Here is a 25,367-nt window from a genome sequence, read left to right as displayed (position 1 = left end):
TTTGTTATGTTTGTGTCTGTTCCCAGCCTGACTGCTCTACTTAAAATAATCCTTCCCTCCTTCCTGGCTTTTGAAATTTTACCTGTTCTTCAATTTAAGCCAAGCTACCTCCATCATGAACTCTTCCCTCATCCTCCCCACTGGACTCAGAAAAGGAAGCTCTCTTTCTTGCCTTTGAACTCCCATAATCCTTCACTCTCCTTCAAGGGTGAGGACACCTAGGAAACTTATCTTCAAAATCTCTGTGACCCCTGGAACTCCCCGCACGATGCATTCCACAACTCATCCGAGTTTGGTCAAAAATAATAAATAAATCATTGATGATCCTCTTTCTCTTCTTTTGGGTGATTTTTGGCCCGACTGATTTGTTTTGGGAACTTTGAACATACCCATTGAATGGAGATACTGAATCGACGACAGTGTGGTTTTTTAAAGAAATGAGTTGCTTTTATACTGTTTGTTTTAAACAATAGTGCTGTAGTAGAAGCACTGAATAATTAGATTAAAAGTGATTATGCTTTTATTTTCATTTCAGGTTTTTCTAAGAAACGTCTATAGTACTCATCTAATGATAGTATGCATTTTTCCATTATGAATTAATCATTTTTCAATTTCCGTTTAAAGTAGAGGGATTCAGATTTGTGCAGAACCTATGAAACCAACATCTTGAAAGAAATTTCCTGAAATTTTAGTATGAAAGATGGTGGGTGGTTATTATATTAGGCTTGGATGCATTTGGCGCAAATTAGGTATAAGAGAAAATTGGAAAGAACTACATTATTGTACCAGATGACATTAAGTACCAGATGACATCTATGAGAAGGGCACTAACACTTCCTCATAAGCCAGAAACAATGTCAAGTAAGTAGCATTTGTAGCTTAACAACTTTGGCTTACCATGGAAGAGTACATTTAGGATTGAGTTTGTTTTTCTGCTTATGTTGAAAGAAAATGCAGGAAGCTAGAAATTGCTATATATTCATAAAACAGCTGTTGCCTTTCTAAACAAAAATAAAGGGAGTTATTTCATAAATAAGAACAATAATTACTGCTCTGAAACTGAGGTTTAGTATGGCTTCTCTTTACTTACTACAACTGACTGAAGACTGCAGGATGTTGGGCAGCAAGAGGGGGTAACTCACATTATAAATGGCCTGGGTAGCAAGGGCAATTACTAGTTAGGTGTCATGCACCTCCAGGCTGCAGGGAGAGATGATCATTTACTCACACTAAGATAGGCTTATGGAAAATTTAGCATTAAATTGATCATCCCTCTATTGTATATAATTACGTGTCAAGGAATTCATGTGTTTGATTCTTTTTTCCTAAAGGAACTTGTGGAGTACTACAAGCATCACTCTCTTAAAGAAGGATTCAGAACCTTGGATACAACTCTGCAGTTTCCATACAAGGAGCCAGAACATTCATCTGGACAGAGGGGTAACAGAGCAGGCAACAGCTGTGAGTATTGTAATTTAGAATACAATTTGCTGTCACTTAAGGATCAAAGGCATGATAACATTAAACATCTTCATTCCAGATTTTGGAATAGAACCAATTAATATGCTGGTGCATTTAACAAGGAATTTTTCTGGAGCAAAGCAGAATCAGATGGACCAACAGGTTTATGAACATGCCTAGATTTAGTTCTTCATGCCAAATTAAAAATCATGTGTGTGTTAAATCCATCAGAAATATAGGGTATGTTAATATGTAAGTTTTGTACTTTTCACTGACTTTTATATTAGCCAAACGCTTTTTAACTGATACATGTTTGTGGTCATAATCCTGTTTGATTAACAGTATTTAAGCAAGGCTGGTGCACAGTTCTCCCATCTAACCTTGCACTGCAAGTCTTCTTATAGATTCTATTTCAATGATTACTTTCGGAACTTTGAAATAGCTAAAAGCATGTTTCCTCTGATGCCAATATTTAAAAGTAAACATTAGCCACTTCTTTTCAGAATGAGCACTGTGCCACAAAAGATTAGCACACAAACAGAAAGCATGTTATAGTTTGAGTGTGAGTTCAACTCAAAAACGTTTTTCTCGTCACCGTTTAATGTCATATAATCTTCCTGTTAATAGATATAGCATGTAGAGAACACTATGATGAAAAAATGCTATGAATAAAGTGTGATTTCATCCTCTTATTTTAATTTCATAAAACTTTTTTAGAAGAGAAAGGAATACAATTTTATTACCCTCAGAAGGTTTAGCCTAAGCAAAATAGGAATATCTAGAGGTATTTGAAATAAAAAGAATTTGCATCATGTAATATAACTTTTTTTCCCTAAAAGCAGAAACTGAAAGGGAAGCAACGCTCAGGGCACTACCACCACCAGTAAAATTTCATAACATTTCCATAAAGTAAATATACAAGTAATTTGTCACATCAACTGACATTTTTTTTTCAATTTGAATAACTTAATAGATGTTCTCTTCACAAGGATCAGTGATAAATGAACAAGATTGTGCAATGAAAGTAGTCAGAGCACACTTTTTGTTGAAACTGTAAACACATTAAAATTTATCTTTCAGTTTTTAGCCCACTCTTACCCAGTTATCTTAGATGCTCATATAGGCCATAAGTTTTACTCACTCAAAAATGGAACTTCCCCAGGCTTCCCTGGTGGCGCAGCGGTTGAGAATCTGCCTGCTAATGTGGGGGAACGCAGGTTTGAGCCCTGGTCTGGGAGGATTCCACGTGCCGCGGAGCAACTAGGCCCGTGAGCCACAACTACTGAGCCTGTGCGTCTGGAGCCTGTGCTCCGCAACAAGAGAGGCCGCGATAGTGAGAGGCCCGTGCACCGCGAGGAAGAGTGGCCCCCTCTTGCCACAACTAGAGAAAGCCCTCTCACAGAAACGAAGGCGCAACACAGCAAAAATTAATTAATTAATTAATAAGCTCGTACCCCCAACATCTTCTAGAAAAAAAAATGGAACTTCCCCTTAAGAAACAATTTTTTCTACAAACTTCTTAAAAGCCTACCAGGGTTATGACATTTTTCCCTACACAAAAAGTATAACTTTCAATTCTTTTACTTTGCCTTCCCAGTAGCAGGAGATAAAGTTGCCCAGGAGGTCAGTTACACTAAAAATCCTGTCTGAGTTGTTTGCTTTGTTTTAGAAAGTCCGGGTGAGAGGGACTGGCAGTCAGGGAGAGCCGGTATCCCGGTCAGTGGAAGGTTCTTAACCCTCTATTTCACTGTGTGGTCACTCTCAGGCACTCCTGTGCTTGGCACATGTGGGTGCTCAGAGAATATTGGTCAACTACGAATGAAGTTGCCTAGCTAAAATTGTTTTCTAGTGTTTGACCAAGTATTCAGTGCTCAAACTTGTTTAGCCACTAGGGATGGCGTTACAGGCTCTTTTTCTTTTTCAAAGCGTGGCCAATAACATGATTTTGAGCGTCCATGCAAGCTACATTCAGTTATTCGTTCCTTCAGCATATAATAATTACCTAACGCAGAAAACGCGCTGTTCTAGGTATTGGGATTCAGCAGAGTCCCTATCCTTATGGAGCTTATATTTTAATGAGGCAGCTCTGGCAAGTCTGGGTTAGGAGTTTGATATTTTTATATAGGATGATCAGGGAAGATCTCACTCCTAAAGTGACCAGAAAGAAGTGAGGGCATGTGCTGGTATGTCAGTCAGCAATAATTTCCTGATGGTCTACACTCCAAGATTATTCAGCAGGATTATAATCTTAGATCAAGTGTATATTATCCCAGTGTTTTATTTACTTGTTGCTGACGTTTCGTATGAAATGAGAACACCATGATGATTCTGAGCATTGAATGAGGTGCTATACATTAAAGCATTTAGCAGAGTGCTGGTAACATGGTAAACACGCCATAAAAGTCAGCTGCTGCTGATTCTACCACTTCTACCACAGCTGTTGCTTTCCTACTACTACTAGTCACTTCTCTAACACAGCAAACATTTTCCTGTATTTCTAATTGTTGAATTACTAGTTTTAACTCATAGCAATTTACATCTTTGCTTTTATGATTTTTTAAAATACCCCTTGCTTATTTTATACCAAGTCCTGATTAAAGGTTAACCCTTAATTAAAACACTGCTTCAATTTTTACACACGTGTCTCTCAGGAAGTGGTAAAGAGGAAACTCTACATATTCTGTATAGAAAGATCGTGTAGGATGTCTTTAGAGTCCTTACCTCTGGTTCACAGCTTTGGGCGTGCTGCTGAATACCATCTCAGAATAACTTTTATGAAGATGTAGTACCTTGGGATACAGGACAGGGCATGGCATCTTCATTGCTTCTAAGTAATGGGGAAGCAGAGCAGGCAAGCCAAAGCCTAGGACCACGCTGTGTTCTGGGTGGAGGTTGAGATTGGAGTTCTAACTCCCGAAACCTGCGATTTATTATTATTTTTCTCCTACATGCTACGTAGTCACCTTGGAAAAGAAAGTCCCAGGGCATCGCAGAAGAGGCTGCTTGCTTCTGTATTAGTCTAGGTTTGGATGTTCTTGGGAGAATTAAAAACTCTTCTCAAGTTTGTAAAATATGGTAAGATTATGACAGGCCTACCTCATGCAATTGCAAAATAACATATATAGGGCTTCCCTGGTGGCGCAGTGGTTGAGAGTCCACCTGCCGATGCAGGGGACACGGGTTCGTGCCCCGGTCCGGGAAGATCCCACATGCCGCGGAGCGTCTGGGCCCGTGAGCCATGGCCGCTGAGCCTGCGCGTCCGGAGCCTGTGCTCCGCAACGGGAGAGGCCACAACAGGGAGAGGCCCGCGTACCACAAAACAAAACAAGACAAAACAAAAAACATATATAAAGACACTAATTAGAATTAAACAGACATCCAGAGTATTGGGCAAGGAGCGTGTAGCATTTGTAGGTGAGGAGCCCGTTGTAAGCAAGGCTCTTTCCTAGGGCTGTGAGACTTTTTGCCTCCGCAATGACTTGAGTGTTTCAAGAGAGATGACGAGAGGAAGGAAGAGAACAAAGAGCAGTCAGGCACAACAGTGAGCCGTTGTGCTTCCCTAGAAACTGCAGTGGCTCCGTGGTTCTGTGGATCTGTGTAAGAATCCCATTACTTTCCAAAAACGGTCGCAGGAAACGTGCCTTAGACTGCTGCGGGTGTACCCCTAGGGCCTGTGTATTTGAAGGGCACTGAACTGACTTTTGCCTTTCTTTCTGTACAGTGAGCGCTTAATTATTTTCAGGTCTGCTACTGAGTAGCTGTCTGACCCCAGGCAAGTCACTTAGCCTATTCGGGCCTCAGCTTTCTCACCTGATGAATAAGGAATGAGATTAGATATTTTATTATGTTCTTTAAAAAATAGCATGCTAGGTTTCTTTCTTTGTATGCATGAGAGAAGGAGGTAAGGTAGAATGGTAATAGACCATTACACCTGGAAAAGTTGCACAATTAGCTGTTTCATTACCTATTAATAGACCTTAAGCATTTTCCCAAGTAAATGGAGAATTAGTTGGACCACAGAGGTGGCTCATGTTTAAAAAAAAAAGTCACAAGACCTTATTAATTACTAAAGAGGGAAAATAGAAACACCTAAAAGTGATCAAAGTTAACATCACCAGTAATGGGACAACTAGATATCATGCACCTCCTAATGTGATGCTCTGAGAAGGATGTAACACCACTTTTGTGGTATTCCTGCCCCCCAGGGTGCACAATTTGAATCTAATCATGAGGAAATATCAGAGAAACCCAAACTCAATGACATTCTACAAAATAATTGGCCTATGCTCTTCAAAAATGTCAATGTCATGAAAGACTGCAGAATTGTTTCAAATTGAAGAGAAGGAGACCAAAGAAACATGACAGCTACATGCAACATGTGATCCTAGGTTGAATCCTGGACCAGAATTTTTTTTTTTTTTTTTTTTGCTTTTTGCTATAAAGGACACACAGGGAACAATTAACACATTTTGAATAAGTTTCTAGATTAAATAATTTTTGTTTTTGATAATTGTACTGTGATTATATAAGAGAAGAAAATGCCTTTGTTTTTAGGAAAGACACACTGAAATATTTAGAGATAAAGGGCATTGTCTGCAACATATTCTAAAATAGTTCAGGAAAATATAGAGATGATAAACATGGTAAAATATTAACACTTGAGGAGTTTGAGTGAAAAAATATATAAGAATTCTTTGTACTATTCTTGCTACATTTAAGTCTGAATTATTTCAGAAGTAAAAGTTTTAAAATTTCGAGATGATCCGTTTACCTGAGAACTAACAGAATTGGGAGAAAATGGCAGCATTCTCCTCTTTCACCTGTTCCAGGAGCAGGGGCAGCTTGGTGCACTGATTTTAGGGTGTGTAGAGTACGGAGTAGGACGTATTTGAACCATCTCTTCCTTACCTGTAACCTTACTGTATTTACTTACTCATTCCTTCATTGTTTTATTCAACAGTTATTTATTCAACACTTACTATGTGCCGAGTCCTGTTCTGGATGCTAAATATGACAGTGAATAAGATGGATAGGAACAAACATAAAACAAATAACTTCATAAATAATCACAAATTTTGATAAGTCTTGTGAAGCAGAAGCAAAGTGAAAGTGTACAACAAGAGGGCCTATTTAACCTGTAGGGTCAGGGAAGGACATTTTGAAGAAGTGGCATCTAGACGAAACTTAAAGGATCTATGTGGATTGGCAAGGTGTGGGTTAGTGGCGGTAGGGAAACATCACAGTGAAGAAGCAGCTTGTGTGAAGGACATTTAGCAGGAAATAACTTCACACGTTTAAGGAATTAGAAGGGGGTCGAAATGTTTAAGGCATAGTGAGTGGATTCTAATATATACGTTGGGAATGTACTGAAGCTTTAGAAGCAGAAATGATATGAACTGATTTACGCTGTTTTGAAAGATCACTGCCTACTCCGTGAGAGTGGCTTGAAGGGAGGCATGGACCAAAGAGATGAGTGAGGAAACTACTGCAGATGTCCAAGGGAGGGATGATGGAGGTTTGGACAAAAGCTGAATAGAGACAGTGGAGCAGGACAGTGGGCAGATTTTGGTATAATCTGGAAGTCGAATTGATTGGATAAAGGAATTGAGGTAGAAGTGGTACATATATGATACATAATTATTTGCCTTGGATGACTGGCAAACGGTGAAACCACTGGACTGATCAAGAAGCAAAAGAGACATAACATGTATAGAGGAGAAGGTAATACATTCAGTTGTGCACAGACTTTCAGTGCCTGTGCACACTCAGTGGTTCAGTAGGCATTTGACACTAAGAAGAGTGGTTGGGGTTGAAGATAGAGTTTTATGAATTGCTCACACTTCTTTTCAGCTTACATAAAATATAGCATTATTTTTATATAGTTTTAATGATTTCTTCTGGTCTATTGCTTCCTGAAGCCTTAGGAACCAGGCTCCTGAGCTTCCCATTCTCAAATTGCACTTTGCACAGTGCCTTTCATGAAACACGTGTTCAGAAAGGGCTAAGTGAGTGAAGTCAGAGCCTAAGGTCTGTAGGAGACATAGCAGGTATTAAAAGCACTATGTGTAGTTGTTATTTGAAAAAGCATGGAGAGATGGGTGGGCTTGAAAACAAAATATAGAACAGCATGATCCTTTGAGGTGGTGACAAATATTATAGCAATTCTTCAAAAATTGACAAAGGCTTCCTGGGTCTTTGGGACTGTGTGAATGACCTTGCAGGAAAAAGTAAAAGCCAGAGCCAGGGCCCAGGCTGCTTTTCCCTACTGTGGTCTCATTCCTTTCACGCAGGTCGTCCCGTTATTCTATTAGCCATCTGACAAGGTGCTTAAGCTTCATTTTAGCCAGTGTTTTAGAAACTTGGAGAATTTGTATCGTTCATATTTAACTCACTGTCACATTATATAACTTGCTTATTCCTGATAATTCCTGAAACATCTGATAGTGCCTTAACCATTATTTATTAGTTTTATCACAGTGTAATAGTGGATAATATTTATTATCTCCTTCATACACACTCCTCAAACATCCACTTATTTTTTACCTTCTTGCCCTTGTAATTCAACATATCTATATTCATCTACTCTTATTCTGATCTCCTAATTTTATCCTCAGTCTTTTGTTGTCTTTTTCCTTGGTCATTTGGCATTTGGGTTTGATTTAATCTAATTTTATCCTGGTAATTTAAATATCTGTTTTAATCTCACTGTAGCTTCCTAGAACTGCCTTAAAAATTACCATAAATGAAGGGGATTAAAACAACAGAAATTTACTCTTGAGTTCTGGAGGCCAGAAGTCTGAAATCAAAGTGTTGGCAGGGTTGGCTCCTACTGGAGGCTTTGAGGGGGAATCCATTACCATGCCTCTCTTCTAGTTTCTGGATGGCTGCTGGCAAATTTTGCTGTCCCTTGGCTTACAGACACACCATTCCAATCTCTGCCATGTCTTCATATAACCTCCTCCTCTGTGTGTCATCTCCCTTTCTCTTCTTTTATAAAAACACTTATTGCATTTACAGCTCATCATAATACAGGATGATTTCATCTTGAGGTCCTTAACTTACATCGGCAAAGACCCATTTCCCAAATAAGATCACATTCACAGGTTCTAGGTGGACATGTCTTTGGGGAGGTGAGGCACCATTCAACTCACTATAATCTCATCATACTAATTTTAAATTTTTCTCCAAATTTTTCCATCCTTATTTGTTTTTTATTGGAGTTATAAGAGGACTTTGCACTATTAGGACAGATGGGTAGTCAACGGATGGGGAGTTACAAGGGAAACATTACCTTAATACAATGAAGTGTTTTCAATGGCTTGTAACTTTCCTGCAGTGAAATGCACTGTCTTCCTGAGAGAGAGCACTTCTAGCCAATGAAAGTTTCCCAAAAAGGTCTACATGACCGATTGTTTGAAACACTATATAAAATACTTGATGTAGAATAAGAACCTAGTAATTCTGTCTGATATTCAATAATTTAATGATTAAAAGAACACTATATTTTTCAAACCCCTTTCACTTATATTAATGTCTCCAACTGAGTGTTTCATGAATCACCAGTCCTGGGAGAAGCATCATGAAAGGTTTCGTTTGTTAAACAGATGTACCAGAAGTGCTGCTTGTATGATATAGGAAAGTGATGAGTTTCCCTAGTTTATTTCATCCTGCAGCACTGTCTCATAATGTGTAATGTTTGTATTATGAGCCATGAGAGAGTTAGTGTATGTGATGTACTTAGAACAATGTCTGGCACATGGGAAGTGCTCTGTGCGTGCTTTTCTATGGGCTAAGGTGGTTCTAACACGTTGCTGTCATTTTTATACTCTTTTTCTCAGGATGTCTATCATGTCCACAGAACTTACTGTTCTTGGGCAACTAATCACCTACAGCCGAACATGTTCATTATTAGGTCATTCTGGGCTTCCCTTTTTTACTTACTTGCTTCAGGAGCTTTAGTAGCTACTGTGAGGGATTTTTATCCTGAACCTGATGGCTTTAAGAATTAGTAGCCAGTACCCAGGGTCCCTTCAGAAATCGGTAGCTTGCAGATCGAAATTCTACAGATTCAAGTAACCTCACTCAAAGCTGTCCTTTTTCATGTTTCAAAACTCAAAGAGCAGTCCTTATGTTTTAATATGTCTCATTTTGTATACTGTTCTTTCTATAAACCTTATTTTCTAAATTAAAAACTGGTCTCAATATGTGTAATGTTCCCTAATTGACTATAGTGTCCTCAGGTGGCAGCCCTGATCGAAGGCTTTGGTTTTTCTAGTCTCTCTTCCCTGTAAAACAAACATAAATTGAGAGGAATTCCTTTTTTTCTTGCTAAAATTTGGATCAGTCTCCTAGCTTTGACGAACAATGCTGAGAGCTCTTTTTTTCCTCATATATACCACTGATACGCAGCTTCCCCTACTGAATTCCAGATCTGCATAAGGGAGCCGGTCCGACTTGGCTAGGGTTTCCCTTCATTCACTGCTTTATGCATTCAACATTTTTGAGCATCTACTTGCACTGAACACTCTACTGCACATATCCCTTGGGTGTTACATACAGTTTAGCTTAACAGCTGAACAATGGACAGGAATGCAGGGGGACTCTGGTATTGAGGCACTTCAGACTTAGCAGCAATGTCAACCCTGGTAGAGGCTTTTTTAGCAAGTATTTTTTTGTGACATTGCTGAGAGGTCATCCTCTGGCTTTACTTGACACTCAGGTGACTTTATGTCTACGGCCATACAAATCACCCAACTTATTTATTTTATAAATTTATTTACTTATTTATTTTTGGCTGTGTTGGGTCTTCATTGCTGCGCACGGGCTTTCTCTAGTTGCAGCGAGCAGGGGCCACTCTTCATTGTGGTGCAAGGGCTTCTCTTGCTGTGGAGCATGGGCTCTAGGCGTGTGGGCTTCAGTAGTTGTGGCTCACAGGCTCTAGAGCACAGGCTCAGTAGTTGTGGTGCACGAGCTTAGTTGCTCCGCAGCATGTGGGATCTTCCAGGACCAGGGCTCGAACCTGTGTCCCCTGCACTGGCAGGCGGATTCTTTTTTTTTTTTAATAAATTTATTTATTTTTGGCTATGCTGGATCCTCGTTGCTGTGTGCGGGCCTCTCATTGTCGTAGCGTCTCCTGCTGCAGAGCACGGGCTCCAGGCACGCAGGCCCCAGCAGTTGTGGCACGTGGGCTCAGTACCCGCGGCCCACGGGCTCCAGAGCTCAGGCCCAGCAGGGGTGGTGCACGGGCCTAGTGGCTCTGCGGCATGTGGGATCCTCCCGGACCAGGGTCCAAACCCGTGTCCCTTGCATCGGCAGGCAGACTCCCAACCACTGCGCCACCAGGGAAGCCCCTGGCAGGCAGATTCTTAACCACTGTGCCACCAGGGAAGCCCCCCAATTTATTTTTTGAACAGAATTTTTTAAATGCTTATGTTGATCCAGAAACTTGACTTATTGGAGCTATTTACTATCATTAGCTCATCTCTTCAGAATTACTCAAAGTTAAATATACTACATACACACTCTACCGTGATTACCTTTCATCTGATGTGCTTTTTTCCCTTCCCCACTGTATTTCTTTCTTTTTCAATAAGCTACTCAGATTTATCCGTCCGTTGTCATACACGTGGTTGCCAAATCTGTCACCATCCTGGCCACTCTGCTCTGAATACACTCAAATTTGTCAGAATTGAGCATAAACACTTCAAGATATCTGACTTGCTCGTTCAGATCTTTTCCTATTCAAAGCTCAGTCTTTCTATTCAAAACTCCATCTTCCCCTGTTAATTTTCCCTCTTTTTCTTTATTCTTCTTCCTCATAGGGCAGTTCTCCAAGAACTTCTCTCCTCATCTCATCTTTAGTTATTACATTCCCACCAATAACCCCACAGGTCCCCACATTCATTCATTCAACAGACCTTTATTGAGAGCCTACTGCAGGCTTGGCACTGTTCAAATTGCTGGGGATACGCAGCAGTGGAAAAAAAAAGTCTCCGCCTTTGTGGAACTCACATGATAATGGGGAAGGCAAATAATAGATTAAAAATAAATTATATAGTATATTAAAGTTGGTGAGTGCTCTGGAAAAGATAATCTAACAATGTAATGCTACTCAGGAGTGCTGGGGATGGTTTATGATTTTAACTGGGGTGGTCAGATGATGAGGGACAAAAGTAGAGATTCATTTTTCCTCCTTTTGGTAGCTTAATAGAGAGCCGGTTCAGCAGTTTTCAGTTCTCAACAGTAGAACAGGCTAATACTAGCCACTGGCTTCCGAAGCTCCCCTTTCTAACAAGGTCATTTGTATGACCAGTGTCTTAGTCTGTTTGGGCTGCTATAACAAAACACCATAGACCAAGTGTCTTCCAAACCACAGAAATTTATGGCTCACAGTTCTGGAGGCTGGGAAGTCCAAGGTCAAGGTGCTGGCAGATTTGGTATCTGGTAAGAGCCTGCTTTCTGGTTTATAGAAGGCATCCGTGTCCTCACATGGTGGAAAGGGGCGAGGAAGCTCTGCGGGATTGCCTTTTTAGGAGCACTAATCCCATTCATGCAGGCTTCATTCTCATGACCTAAGCACATCCCAAAAGCTGAACTTCCTGATACCATGGCATGAGGCATTAGGTTTCAACATATGAATTTTGGGGTCTGGAGGGGGACACAAATATCCGGTCCATAGCAAACAGGGAGCTTCTGCTATCATAAACTCACATAAATACCCCGTCCATCTGAAGAGCAGGCTACTGGAACTTTGACCATGGCGTGTACAAACCATCCATGCCCAACCTAAGCAGTAGGACAGTGGGAAATTAGGGGATTGAGGACCCTCTACCTACTTCTTTGCTTGTATATCACTCCCTCCCCCCATAAACCCTGCTTTCTCTCTGCACTACATGGCACAAGTACTATGCGTCCGTGACTCTTTTATGGGGCATCAGGTTAGGCCTCGTTGTGAAGGTAACACTTGAGTAAAGATTCGAGGAAGTGCGAGCAGAACAGCCAGTGCAAAGTAAGGAGCATGTACGACATGTGCAATGTGGCCAGAGCAGCAGAGATGGAATCAGAGGGGCAAGGGAGGCCAGCCTCTGTGAGGCTTTATAGGACTTTAGCTTTTGTTCCAGAAGACATGGGAAGCCATTGGAAGGATTTAAACAAAGGAGAGACATGGTCTGACTTTGATAGGATTGTTCTAGAGTCTGTGTAAAAACAGGAAGACCAGTTAGGAGGCTCATGCAGCAATCCAGGTGAGAGATGGTAGCAGCCTGGAACAACATGTAGCCAGATGGGTCACCTTTATAATGTGTAACCGAACAGGACATGCAGACACATCAGATGTAAGACAGAATAGCAAGAGAAGACCCAAGGCTGTGACTGTAAGGCTTTTGGCCTGAGCAACCGGAAGATTGGAGATTTTTGTAGGGAAAGGCTCAAATGGAGCCTAAAGTCTAGTCATAGCACTCTATCCAAGATGGGTAATTTCCATATCTCTGTATCATCTCTGTGTCTGTCTCTTTACTAATTTGTAAGCTCCTTTAGAGTGGATGCTCTGTCTTATCTGTTTAATCTCCAATAGCACCTTAGCACAGTCCTTGGCACATTAGTAGTTATTTAATAGATGTCTGCCAATTATCATTAAAGAGTAAGGATTTAGGATCAGGGTCACATCTTGATAAACTAGATGCTTAGAAATAATCCAAAATCCCTTGAAATGTCAAATGATCTAATTTTCCATAACAATAAGGCCTTATACTCATATTTTTGCTTGTTAATGGCTTTATGTATTTAGACTGTGCAGTACTGAATATAAAGTAGCTGTTTCTTTTCACAATAATTCTAAGTTTTCCTTGTCATAGCTTTGAATTTTAGGTTAAAAGAGATTTGTCCATTTACCAGATGTCAGCATTCAATTAAATGAAACCCATCTGAATCATTCCTACCTTTTCAGTGACAATATATAAAATATACTATAAATACGATATATTTGAGGGAGATGGGGAGCACACATATTTGATACTATGCCTATGAATGTTTCTGGGAGTCTAAGAAGAAGACATGGCTACGTGCTAAAATAAAACCAGGTTAAGGGTCACAAATTTAAACATTCATTAAATTCTCAGCATGTTCTCTGCTGTTAGGCCATCTGTATACAATCTTGGTAAAAGGAACCTCCTGGATCCCTCAAAGTGTCCCACGTGGGAACATAGTCCTTCAGGAAAATCTCTAGGCCACTGTTGGGCCCCAAACTCACAGGGATAGCTGTATTGATGATGGTACCATTGGTACCACTGCCTGATATTTTTACTTTTTTTTTTTTTTTAACATAAATGAGTGTAAACACATGTGGTTGTTACATCTTAAGGCTGAGCATTAGGTAATGTCTATCCCAGAGAATAATTAGCAAATGCTTAGTATCATATTCACTTATACATATAATGGATAATTAAGTGGTAGTTCAAAAATACTTTGATTTGGTCACCAGTACCTTAAGGACTAGTGTTGATTGAGCTTGGTCTCTGCTGTGTACAAATTTCAAATGTTATTGAAATTTGAGTGGATTTTCATTTGCTTGTGAACATGAATAGCCTAATCAAAGCAGAGCATAATACTTTAAAGCAATGCTTAGTTAACCTTAACAAAAGTATAGGTATCAGATACCAATTCACTAGTAATTTATTATTCTGTGAACATTGTGTTCCTCTTTTAATTGACATGCTTCTGTGGCTCTGTCCTCTCAGTCAAGTCTCAGAACTGGATAATATTCACTTATGATGTACCAGTCAGTTTATTATGGCTATGCTAATAGCTTCTGTTTCAATTAGAGAATTTTAGTACTTCAAGTTTCATTTAACTTGGAAAAGTTAATATTTGACTTAATATTTGAGTTAATATTTTAATAACTCCTAACGAGACCTTTTAAGTCACTAAACTATGAGCCACTTATTTGCTAATGTTCCATGAACATTAGCCCATTTGAGTGCCAGGTATCATGTGAAAATAACCAGAGACCCCCACCTAAGTGTGATGGTCTCTCTGAGCAAGGTTTTCCTTTGTCTGTGCTAATAAGGAATTGGAAGTATTTGAGGAAGGACAAAAGTTAGGCCCTTAACTAAGCATGCAGTTTGCAAATGATTACTTCAATGAAAAAGGTCTCAACGTAGATTTACTATTATCTCAGTGGATACAGATATGAATAAAAGTTCTTTCTCTCAAGAAGCTTCCCAGAATAATGTAATGTACTAGCAGCAGGCTTCCTATAATATTAGGTGGTGAAGTGACTATTAGGCCAGGAAGTGAAAGGGATAGGAAATGATAATCCCTCAACATTCCCATCTGAACGTCACTGTTACTCAGCTGTTTCTATTCCATTCCAGGATCTGCACATACCAATAATTCTTATATTAGCGTCATCTCGGTATAGTCGGAGGAGTCTGATGAAGAAAACACGTATCTGTACGTGTGTAGAAATAGGTGGATGTATTCTCAGTATGGACAGAAATATGTTTTGCAGGTTAAACCATTCTGCAAAATATTTTTATCAAATACCTTATTCTGACATTGCTTACATCTAGATTTAAATCCATACTTTCCTAGGGAAACACATTATTTCATACTCGTCTGCATAGGTGCCAGACATTCAAATGCTGTTTTGCCAGCTTACGAGAGTTAAGGACCCAAACACATTGAAAATTTATGTATAGAAAGAGCGACAACAATAAGTCATGCTATACTGTGTAGAGAAGTAGAAAGCATCTTACCAAGCTTTAAAGTGTTTGGCTGAGAGCTACATACTGGGTGACAGCAGCAAAAGGTTAATCAGTTTCTCCTGAGAAGGTTCCTCAGGTGTACAGTATGGTTAATGCCATGAGACATTCAGAAATATTATAGTTATTGTAGGAATATCATGGATAGATTATGGCTCTCAGGGATCCTGGGGAATAAAACCTGAACGTATTTCACATTCTTCCCTTTATGTTGTGCTGGCTTTTGTTGGAAGTCTTTGAGCAGTTAAGTGAGCAAAAGATGAGCTCAACAAACAGGAGGAGGAGAAATAAGGAGCTTGCAGAATTAAATAGCCTGCCGAGATCCTCATCCACTTAGCAGCTTCAGTTGCTTAGTCCTGGGCCTGATCCCGTGGGGATGCAGAAGCAGCGTAAGAGCCAGTCCCTACTCTCCAGAATCAACGATTCATTGAGATAGAACACAGGAGCACATGCAGTAATTAAACAGCAGGACCGGGGAGCGCCATGATGTAAGTGCCTAACAGATGGCTGCAGAGGACAGAGAAGGGGACGAGTGTTATCTGGATTGGTCAGGGAAGGGCCTGAGCTGAGCTTCGGAGACAAAGAGGTTAAGGTTCGCAGAAGCAAGGTGAAGGAACAGCGTGCCAGAATGAGGATGGGGCTGGTGTTTGGGGGGTGGGGGGCAGTTAGGAAGCTGGGATGAAAAGAATTTGTGTGGGTAAATGATGGAAGACTTGGTGAGAAAGGCAGGATATAGCCAGACTACGAATTGCTATGGAATTGAAGTCAAGAGTTAGGATTTTATAATTTAGGAAAAGGAATGATGAGTCTGTTTACGGTGAGTAGCTGAGGGGCGGCATTTAGAATAGAATGGAAAGAAAGCTGAAAGTAAGAAGACCAATTAGGAGGCAGTTGTCTTAGTTTAGAAATGGTGTAAGTCCCTGAGTTGGGATGGTGGAACTGAGAATTTAGTGAAGGAACAACTTTATGTCTCAGAGGAAGAGGAGAGTGGACAGAAAGAGCTAAAGAGGTATACTGACCTTGCAAAGATGGTTTGCAAAGAGAACGTGGGAGTAGTTGGAAAAATAACACAATTGTGGGAGGTTGAGCTAGGTTACAGGGAGGAAGATGATGAGTTTGGTTTCAGACAAGTTAAATCAGAGATCATGACTGTACCTCATGGCAGGGTGATGAAAATGTGTGAAATCACAGACTGGAATTCAGGGGAGGAGCCCCAAGGCATATCCAAGAATCTGTTCCATTCATCGGGGAAAAAATTAGAGTGAAGCCAGCAGAGGAGCGGAGGCCTAACCACGGTGGGAAGAGCTACCATTTAGTAAAGATGATAATGTTTAGATAAGATTTAAGATGGTTCAAATTATAGGTTCTTGACGTGAATGCAAATGTTTGCAGGGCTTTTAGGGTTAGGAGGGAGGGGTAGCACAGCGATGTTATGTATTTGGAACAGATTCAAGTCCTCTAGTGAGGCATTATCCATATTCAGGAATGTTAGATATTTTAAGATGAGAGAAAGGTAGATAGATTAGATAACCTATTTTTGAGATTTAAATAGCATTTAATAGTGTTTTCACTGATTTCTTATTTCTTCCTTCTAGAGTTAACTTATCTTTTGTTATATTTCAGACTCTTGAATTACCTTCATTAGAAATTTTGGGGAAATACTGTCTGCTCTTATTACTCCATGGATAAATAGTCCCAGAGATAGAATCGGGGATGGACACTTGAGAAAGCAGTTTGGGGAGAAAACGCCCCTCATTACAAAGAAGTAATGGAGAGAATGAGGAGTTCTCATTTAAGTTCTCACAAACGTGGGGTAGGAATCTTGGCACTAGATTTTCTGCCGAAAGTAGCGTTAGGGTGCCTTTTCCTCCTTAAATTAAAGATGACATCCTCTCCTCTCTCTAACAGTGGGTATAATATGATCTCGAGGAACACGAAACAAACCAGTTACACTGCATGGCAATAAGTGAATTGCGCAGATCGTAAAATTAGCTGTAATAGCATGTACTGCTGCATTTTAAAATAAAAAAGTGTAACTTGGAACATGCAATGGATTAGAAAAGAACCTTGATTATTAACAAGGATATACTTCAGGGCAGGTTAAAAGTAAGTATGCGAAGCCATTTATGAGAAAAGTGTCATTGAATGCACCAATGTATATATGAACCAAAGAACATCTGAACCCTTCCTTCCAATTCCTTTCCCCAGTTTATTTGGTTGGAATCGAAGTATCCCGTTAATGAGCTACTGATGTTCTTAGTATCTCTAGGGCCCCTTCTCGACAGGAGTATCTCTGCCATAAAATTTTCAGTAACTCAGGTTCCTTGAAGCTCATCCTTAAGGTGAGGGCAGCCTTCTCGAGAATCAGAATGGTAGCTTTCACATTCCAGACAGCAGCATAGAATAAAGAATCAAAGAGAAGGGTGAAGGTGTGTGCCAGCTGCCTTCCCAGGAAAGGTACCAGAAGTTGCCTTATGATACTTCTGTATATATCCCAGTAGCAAGAACTTAGTATCCCTTCTGGGCAAACATAGCCCAACAAAATAACCTATTACATGGATTAAGGGAGGGATAAATATTGGGAGAAAGTTTACAACCACACCTTCCTCCTCCATTGCAATGGCACCATGGTATCAGCAGGGAGAGTTTTAAAACCGCCTAAGGTGGTACCTGAAGCAGAGGGGTAGATGCAGAGCAGGGTAGCAGTGAAGAGCCTCGGCTCTGGAGTCACACTGCCTAGGTTTGAATCTAGGTTGTTCTCAAATCTGAAGAAGAAATAGCATGGGTACCTTCCCCTTTGCGTTGCTGTGATAATTAAATGAATATAAAACATTGGGCATGGCATCTAACACTTCCAAACCATTTGATCATTTTAGCTCTGATTATTAAAATGTGAGACGTTTCTGAGCATCCAAATGCATAGAAATTTTCTGTACGTTCCTACAAGTTGGGGATAGATTTACTTTCTTTTCCAGATATAATTCAAAGTGGTTTACGTTTTATTTTTGGAAGTAACCTAGCATGTGCATGCTTGTTTGGAGGGTGTGTGTGGTTCCTAACAAATCGTCTGAGTGATTTTCTTGAATTTTCAACGGGCGCTGCATGTTTCATTGACACCACCCTATAGGCTCTTACTTCTTGTATCAGTTTTGATGTGAAGCATATTTTACGTTAAGAATTTACAGGATCCCCCTCTCCACTGATGTGACAAAGTGGGAATTGTGCACCACATCAAGAGGAGAAGGCCGTCCTTGGATAGAGTGGGTATGCTGTGTTCACCTATAAAGGGACAGATCGCTCTGAACTGCAGAACTAATGTCAAAATGTAATAATCCGGCTTGTTCTTCATTTAGAAATGGTGATAGGAGACAAGTGGGTGAAAGCAAAGCTTGATATTTCAACTTTGATATGACAATTTTCTTAAGGGTATAGACAACGAAATAGCTGTGTCGAAATATGTTCTGCCAACACCTAAATGGTCTTTGCTTCTCTCTTTTTCTTTCCTTCTCTAAGCCCCTTCTTTGTTCTGTGGGTTTTCTTTTGTAACTCCTCCAGACTACAGCTTTGTCCCCCCTTCTTCCACTCCTTTCTGGTCAGGTACTGCTTTACTGCTTTTATATGTCTTTTCAACTTGCTTTTGTTTGCAAATAAAACATTTTGACTTCTGTGTATGGCTTCTCATGTAGATACATCTCCTCACAAACAGCCCCTCGAGTCCCATTCCCACCATGCACTTGCCTTTTCTGTCATCAAGTCATCGTCTGTCTTGACATACCACTCCTCTGGTTTTGTGTGTGTGCTCATGTTATGTATTTCAGCAAGACATTTTCTCTTTCATCAGCTGGAAAGAGTTGAGAGCCGAAAGTATAAAGGGGGAATGAGGCACTCCATAAAACTAGTTTTCCTGAGGATCAGAAATTTGAGTTGAGAAAAGCCAGTGTTCATGTATTTCCATTAAGAAAATAAATAGGACCCAAATCCCAACTTTATCTCCAAATATAAGAATACAATTCGGTCCAAATTGCTTTAAAGGAAGACTGTGCCCATCGGTTTGTGCAGGGCATTCTGGTCTTGATTTCTGTCATTAGCCAGAGAATGTAAGGGCTGTTTATGTGACACATAGGGGAGTACATGATGGCTGGATAAAGTATGTTTTCTTACAGATTTTTAAAAATTAACCTCTAAGTCCCAGTGGAATAATTTAGTACCAGAAGGCCCTTACAAGTCATCTAGTATAGACCTTTCATTTTCTAGGTGAAGAGAATGTGGCCCAGAAGGGTTTAGAGACCTGTACAAGGTCACACAGTTAAGTTGAGGATGGGTTTTTCCATCACTGGGATGTTTTTATGTGCACGACTCTAAGAGTAGTGCCCCAGTAATGGGATGGTTTTCAGTAAGAAAACTATTAAAGTGGTTTGTGTCTGAACAGTAAAATAAAATGACCTATTTTTGCTCCTTTACAGTTCTGAAATCTACAGCATTGCTATGCGTTTATCTTATGACGGACACCTGGAGACTAAAAAAAAATTTCTGTCATTGCAGAGCCCTGAAAAATAGGCCAGAGATCCCGGTCTCCAAGTGGGCAGGCTCTTCCAGGGTAACAGGCCATAACTGCAGCTGCCTAGGCACTGGGAACTGTTAAAAATATGGATGTGTGGCATTTCCCGTGTTTTTTTCCTTATACTTCAGTTTCTCTACCATTTAAGGTTTATAAAGTCCCACCAATCTCAAGTGAGTGATTCTCAGAATCACTGAACATATGATTGAAAACACTTTATAACCCCAAGGAGCAACATGTAGAGATGTTAATATAAAATGTGTCCTGAAACACTAGAGGCAAACAAATGTCCAGCTTGAACAGACTTTTCCTTTCAGGACAGGCAGGTGAGGGCACGGAGGAAGTTAGCTCCTCTCCTACCATTTAAAAAAAAACAAAAAACTGAATATAGGAGGCAGATGCCCTGAATCTTCTTTTTGATTAAGTATTTCAGTAAAGGTTTTCTATAAGGCAGTACTTGTTTGAAACAAGATAAATGGATGGTGTTAATCTATTTATTCTGTGAAACATGATTTAAGCTTCTTCACGAGTACAATTATATATAAAAGAGTAACTGTCCCTAAATAGTTTTAACTGAAAACAAAGGCTGTTCGTGGGGAGGGGGGAGGATAGAAGTGATGACATGGATTCAACAAGAGACTTTCAGAGCAAAAAAAGTTGGTTGCTTTGAGTCTTAAGTTGAAAAGTTTACAAGATAAAAATGTGAAGCTTTCACCATAGAGGTTCAAGTTAAAAATGGATCACTATGCCATCAATAGGAAATTTATGCTAGTTATTTGAGATTCTATCTGCTTAGGTAGTAACTTAGATATTAGCCTTTGTTTTTTTTACACTACAAAAACTAGTCCCTGTTTCGAAGTTCCTATGAAGAATGTGAAAACAGAACAAGTTTTTTAAACTTGGTGAAATGAACCTGACTACACCTGACTGAATTGAAACAGCAGTTCTGCTGCTTTCAAGCCCCTCTGCCATCATCACTAGTCTGTGACAAAATCACGGCCGTGCATTTTGACAGCATCTATGACATCCATCTGATTAGGTGCTTATGGTTGGTAAACTGCACATCAATTCTGACGCCCCATCCTTTCTTTACAGTGTTAAGTCCAAAGGTGCTGGGCATCGCCATCGCTCGGTATGACTTCTGTGCAAGAGATATGCGAGAATTGTCCTTGTTGAAAGGAGATGTGGTGAAGATTTACACGAAGATGAGTGCGAATGGCTGGTGGAGAGGAGAAGTAAATGGCAGGGTGAGCTGTCCCTCTCAATGTGCTCGTCACATGAATGAAGGGGGCTGGGCAGCCGCCGGCGCCCATTGTGGTGGGGGGAACCCTACACCGTGTGGCCGGCTTCACCCCCCCAGAGCCCTGGCTCCGCGCGGTGGTGCTCCTTCCTGAAAATAGGCACTCAAGAAAAACGTGTTGAGTGAATATGATAGCGGCATCGATAAAGTTTACTTGGGCAAGTTTGATGGCTTTCTGTTGGGAAAAGGGTTGAGCATATCAGTTCTTTTGAGTCTCTAAGCCTCTTTTTAAGTCTAGAGCATAAACTTTATGTGGAGTACAAAATATCTAGAAGAGCTGATGATCTAAATTGGAAAGAGTGGGGCATAGGACCTCTGTCTTTATATCTTGTTCTACAGCAGAAATAGGAAGCATTAACTAGTAGAGTCCCTTAATTTACATATTTGTGTGCTAGCAGGTTAGAACACCGTTTAAGGGTATTGTATTCCACCCTTTCTGTCACTCACTCTATTGGGCTTTTAGGAGCAGTTTAAACCAATCCTCTTCACCTGCAGTGGGCATAAAAGGCCAGGTTAATTCGGGGTGTTATGAAAATGAAATGCTCTGTAGAGTCCTTTGAAGTGCCAGATGCAGAGTCACGTTGCTGTGTTGGTTGCTTTTCCCTTTTAGGTGGGCTGGTTTCCATCCACGTATGTGGAAGAAGATGAATAAATTCCAATCCAGCGTTGCGCCCCGCACCAGGAATTTCAGAGAAGGGATACACAGAAGCCTGCACAGCATTATGAATTCACTGAAGTGTTTAAAAAGCTGCCTTTCTGGCTATTCAACATCCTCCCTCTTTTTCCCCTCCTAAGTCTTAATGCTGGGGTTTCTAAAGATGCTGGTACGGACAGATTAATGGCTCGCCTAGAGCTGTGCAAGAAACAGCCTGCCCGCCTGTCATCGTCAGGGACCAGGGCAAAGCCAAAAGCTTTTCTTCCTCCTGCAAACACATTGGTTCATGTTTCTTTTTCCTTCGTCCAGTCAGACGCCATGAATGCCAGCCAGCCATTAGTAAATGCTTAACACATCGTTACTTTCTTCTCACGTGCCATTCACCAGAATTTTTGATGGTACAGAGAAGCAGAAGTTTAATTTTGCCTTTCCCAGCATGAAGAAAAATGGGAGTTCTGCCACTGGGGCAGCTTATTGGAAAGATCCAGCATTACTTGTCTTAAATTGCTTCACAAGGTGACTCATTGCCTGGCAAACACTTTTACCCCCCGATGTTACTCATGTTAAAATATAAGAGACAAATGCTCAGGTTTGCTTCATAAGTGATATTATATGGGAGGGGGGGTCCATTATTCATTTGGTGTCCTGATGAGATTTGCAAACTTTTTCATAAAAAGAAGACATACAGAAGAGTACATAAAAGAGTATCTTCATATTAAATCTTCACAACCTTCATGATTTCATAGGGTTATTTTGGAAATGTAGTACTTCACTTATGAGATAATCTTGGTTGGGTATGTTTTAGGTAGTCACAAATAATCTGAATTAAGGTAGCATTGTTTACAGAAACAGACCAAGGGCTATGATTTATAGTAAGTCATTTTAGAGAAGCAACATCTATTAACATATGCCTTTTTCTCCCCTGACACCTCCCCCCCAGCCCCCCCTCCCCCACCCACAGAAAAAAGACCTGCGATATATTGCTGATTCCCACATTTTCCTAGAGGATTTACAGTAGCACAAACAACCTTGTCGAGGATTTTTGAAGGAAAGCACAGCAAGGTCCTTTATGCATTTCAGGGACAGAAGGAGGGTCACTAGGCTTTTCTGGTCTTATTCACTGGGGGATCCCAGCTCTCACTGAGGCTCTTCCCATCTGAGGCCATTTCTGGGTGTGTATTAACCAGTGGCAAGATCAGTCTGCAGTGCACTTATTTGACCAAGTCTTCACCCTTTATGTGAGGAGTCTAAGTACATTTTTCCTGGGATGTACAGAGTGCCCAGTGAAGACAGTCAAGTTAAGACACTAACTTGGCCCTTTCCTGATGAAATATTTTCTCCATAGCGGAAGTCATGTTCTGACAAGACTCGGAGAGTGTTTGCAGAAAACATTAAAAGCATTAACTTAATAGAGCCAAAGTAGGAACATTTAGTTCTGAAATTTTGGACCATCTCTAAAATGAGGTGGGCGTGGCTGGCCTTCTCCCCAACCCACTTGAGGGCCAGAACTTGATGTTCATTGGACACATCTCCCTTTAGAGACCCTCGTGGGCTAGGACTTCTTAAATAGAATAGATTCAGGACCTTTACCTCAGAATTATGTAAACTGTGACTGTGTTTTAGAAAAGTTATTATTTGCAAAAACCAGTTAAGTTTTTGTATATGTGTAAATGATCATGAAATTGAGTTTTATAAGATGTTCTGTACAGTAAAGTTATACCCTCAAGGTGTATCTTGGAGTGGATTCTTTCCCATAAAGTCTTATCTGCAACACTGTGTCTGGGGAATGTTTTGTCTGTTACTGTCTGCCAAATGTTATGGAGAGGGCAGCTTCATAAACACTCCTGTGTACAGTATTGTAACTTGTGCTGTTTCTTTTATTGTTGTTTTAGCCGATAGACTCCCTCTCTTTCTTGTTGCATTTCATGGACCTGGGGGTTTCCCAGCAGAGGATAGTAGAGTCCTTTTCATGACGTTGCCAATTACATCTTTGTCTATGTTTAATACTTCATATTGGAAACTTTAATGCTGCGAATTTGTGTAGATTTCTAATACCAAAGACAGAAGTAAATGTTTTTCCATACTTTGTCTTGCCTGTATGCAGCCCTGTGTAATATGGTGAATTAGAGTGGTATTTCACTTTGTAATATTTTGTAAATATGTCAATATAATAAATAGTTACTACTTGCATTATATCGAGAGTTGAAGTCTTTCCATAGAACAATTCCATACATAGTTCAACATGTACCAACCTCATCAGAAACACAGGACTAGAAGCCCTAACTTTGATCTGGTTTAGCTCAGGCTTGCTGCCTGAACAGTTATGAACAGGGGCCTGTAAGACATACTCAGTAGTCGCAAATAATATATTGTTGACATGCTTCCCATGTGCCTCGCACTGTTCTAAATGCTTTATGTGCTCTAACTTACAGTAACCCCAGGAGGTATAATCCCATATTATCTCCACTTTTCAGATGAAGAAACAGGCATTTCAAAAGGCTGTAGCTTGACTCAGCGCTCAGAGCTGACGAGCGTCAGAGATGGAGTTCCAAGTTGGACAGTCTGGCTCCAGAGCCTGTACCATGACACTTAGACTAGGGTCAAGAGGGAGATTAGGGATGTTTCTAAGACTGCACAGCTGAGAAGCTATGATACAAGATATCGTAACGATAGAAGATGAACACAGAATTCAGAAATGGTCTCCTATTCCTGCCTCTTAAAAGAAAGCCCCAAACAGATATTGCCTGGAGAGAGAGGTGTCAGAGGAGACTGAGCTTTTTTTCTATTTTGATTCAATTTTTCCACAGAAAGTGATGAACTGCTAAGCCAGAGAGACACAGAGGCAAGTCTCCCTTGGCAGAGCAGGCCTGCGGGCTGTCCACAGTGGTGGAGACCGGCTAGCTCAGGAGAGGGTGGAAGCCCGTTCCTTCTAAGGAAAAGTCAGTTCCACGGTAGTAGCTTCTGGTTGATGTCACCAGTACCACTATGCTCAGAAATATAAGATCTCCCCTATTTCATCATAGTACAGTGGGTTATCCCAACCCTTACTCCCTTTACTTGAAGGGCTGATTCCTTTGGAATTCTCTTCGACATGTTAACATTTATGTGACTTTAGACCTTGTATCTTATTATCACCACTCTCACCACCACTGCCAATCATGATAAGAACTCCCTCGATTTATTAGTTAACATGGGAATATCCTTTATAAAACATTCAAATATTTTGTCTTCCATCAAGTAATTGAAGTAAAATATGTTGATAATTAGTCTTTAGGTGCCTTGCTTTGTTCTATTTAATTTGACCCCTGTATAGAAGAGTGATGAAAGCATAACCCCAGACCTCAGACTGCGTATCTGGGTTCACATCCCATCCTTGCCACACAGGGCCTCAGCCAATCAGTATAATAACAGCAGGTACTTCACAGGATGGTTGTGAGACTCAACTGAGGCCATACGTTCCAGGATATAAAGTGGAATGGTGCCTTGCTTACATTGAGCCATTTTTATCATCATCATCATCATGGCTACCATTGTCAGATGGATTTGCTGGCAAAATGTGGGTAGTTGCTATATTAATCTTTGAATTCCTTCAGTATAATTCAGACTCACTTACTGGATTAAGGGGCAAAACTA

General features: G+C 40.4%; 1 protein-coding gene across 2 annotated transcripts in view; it reads left to right on the top strand.

Annotated features, from left to right (window-relative positions):
• The window catches only part of VAV3 (vav guanine nucleotide exchange factor 3), a 394,672-nt gene extending 370,745 nt beyond the window's left edge, over positions 1-23,927 (top strand). For both annotated transcript variants that reach the window (XM_067727089.1, XM_067727088.1), the window contains 3 exons: positions 1,332-1,461; positions 20,875-21,026; positions 21,690-23,927. In XM_067727089.1, the coding sequence (XP_067583190.1) occupies positions 1,332-1,461; positions 20,875-21,026; positions 21,690-21,731 (324 nt within the window). In that variant the 3' untranslated portion in view covers positions 21,732-23,927. The remainder of the gene's footprint in view (positions 1-1,331; positions 1,462-20,874; positions 21,027-21,689) is intronic.
• The last annotated feature ends 1,440 nt before the right edge of the window (positions 23,928-25,367 follow it).

Source organism: Pseudorca crassidens, chromosome 2, assembly GCF_039906515.1.
Source record: "Pseudorca crassidens isolate mPseCra1 chromosome 2, mPseCra1.hap1, whole genome shotgun sequence".
Lineage (NCBI taxonomy): Eukaryota > Metazoa > Chordata > Mammalia > Artiodactyla > Delphinidae > Pseudorca > Pseudorca crassidens.
Note: the sequence above shows the minus strand (reverse complement) of the source record. Positions and strands in the feature narration are given on the sequence as shown.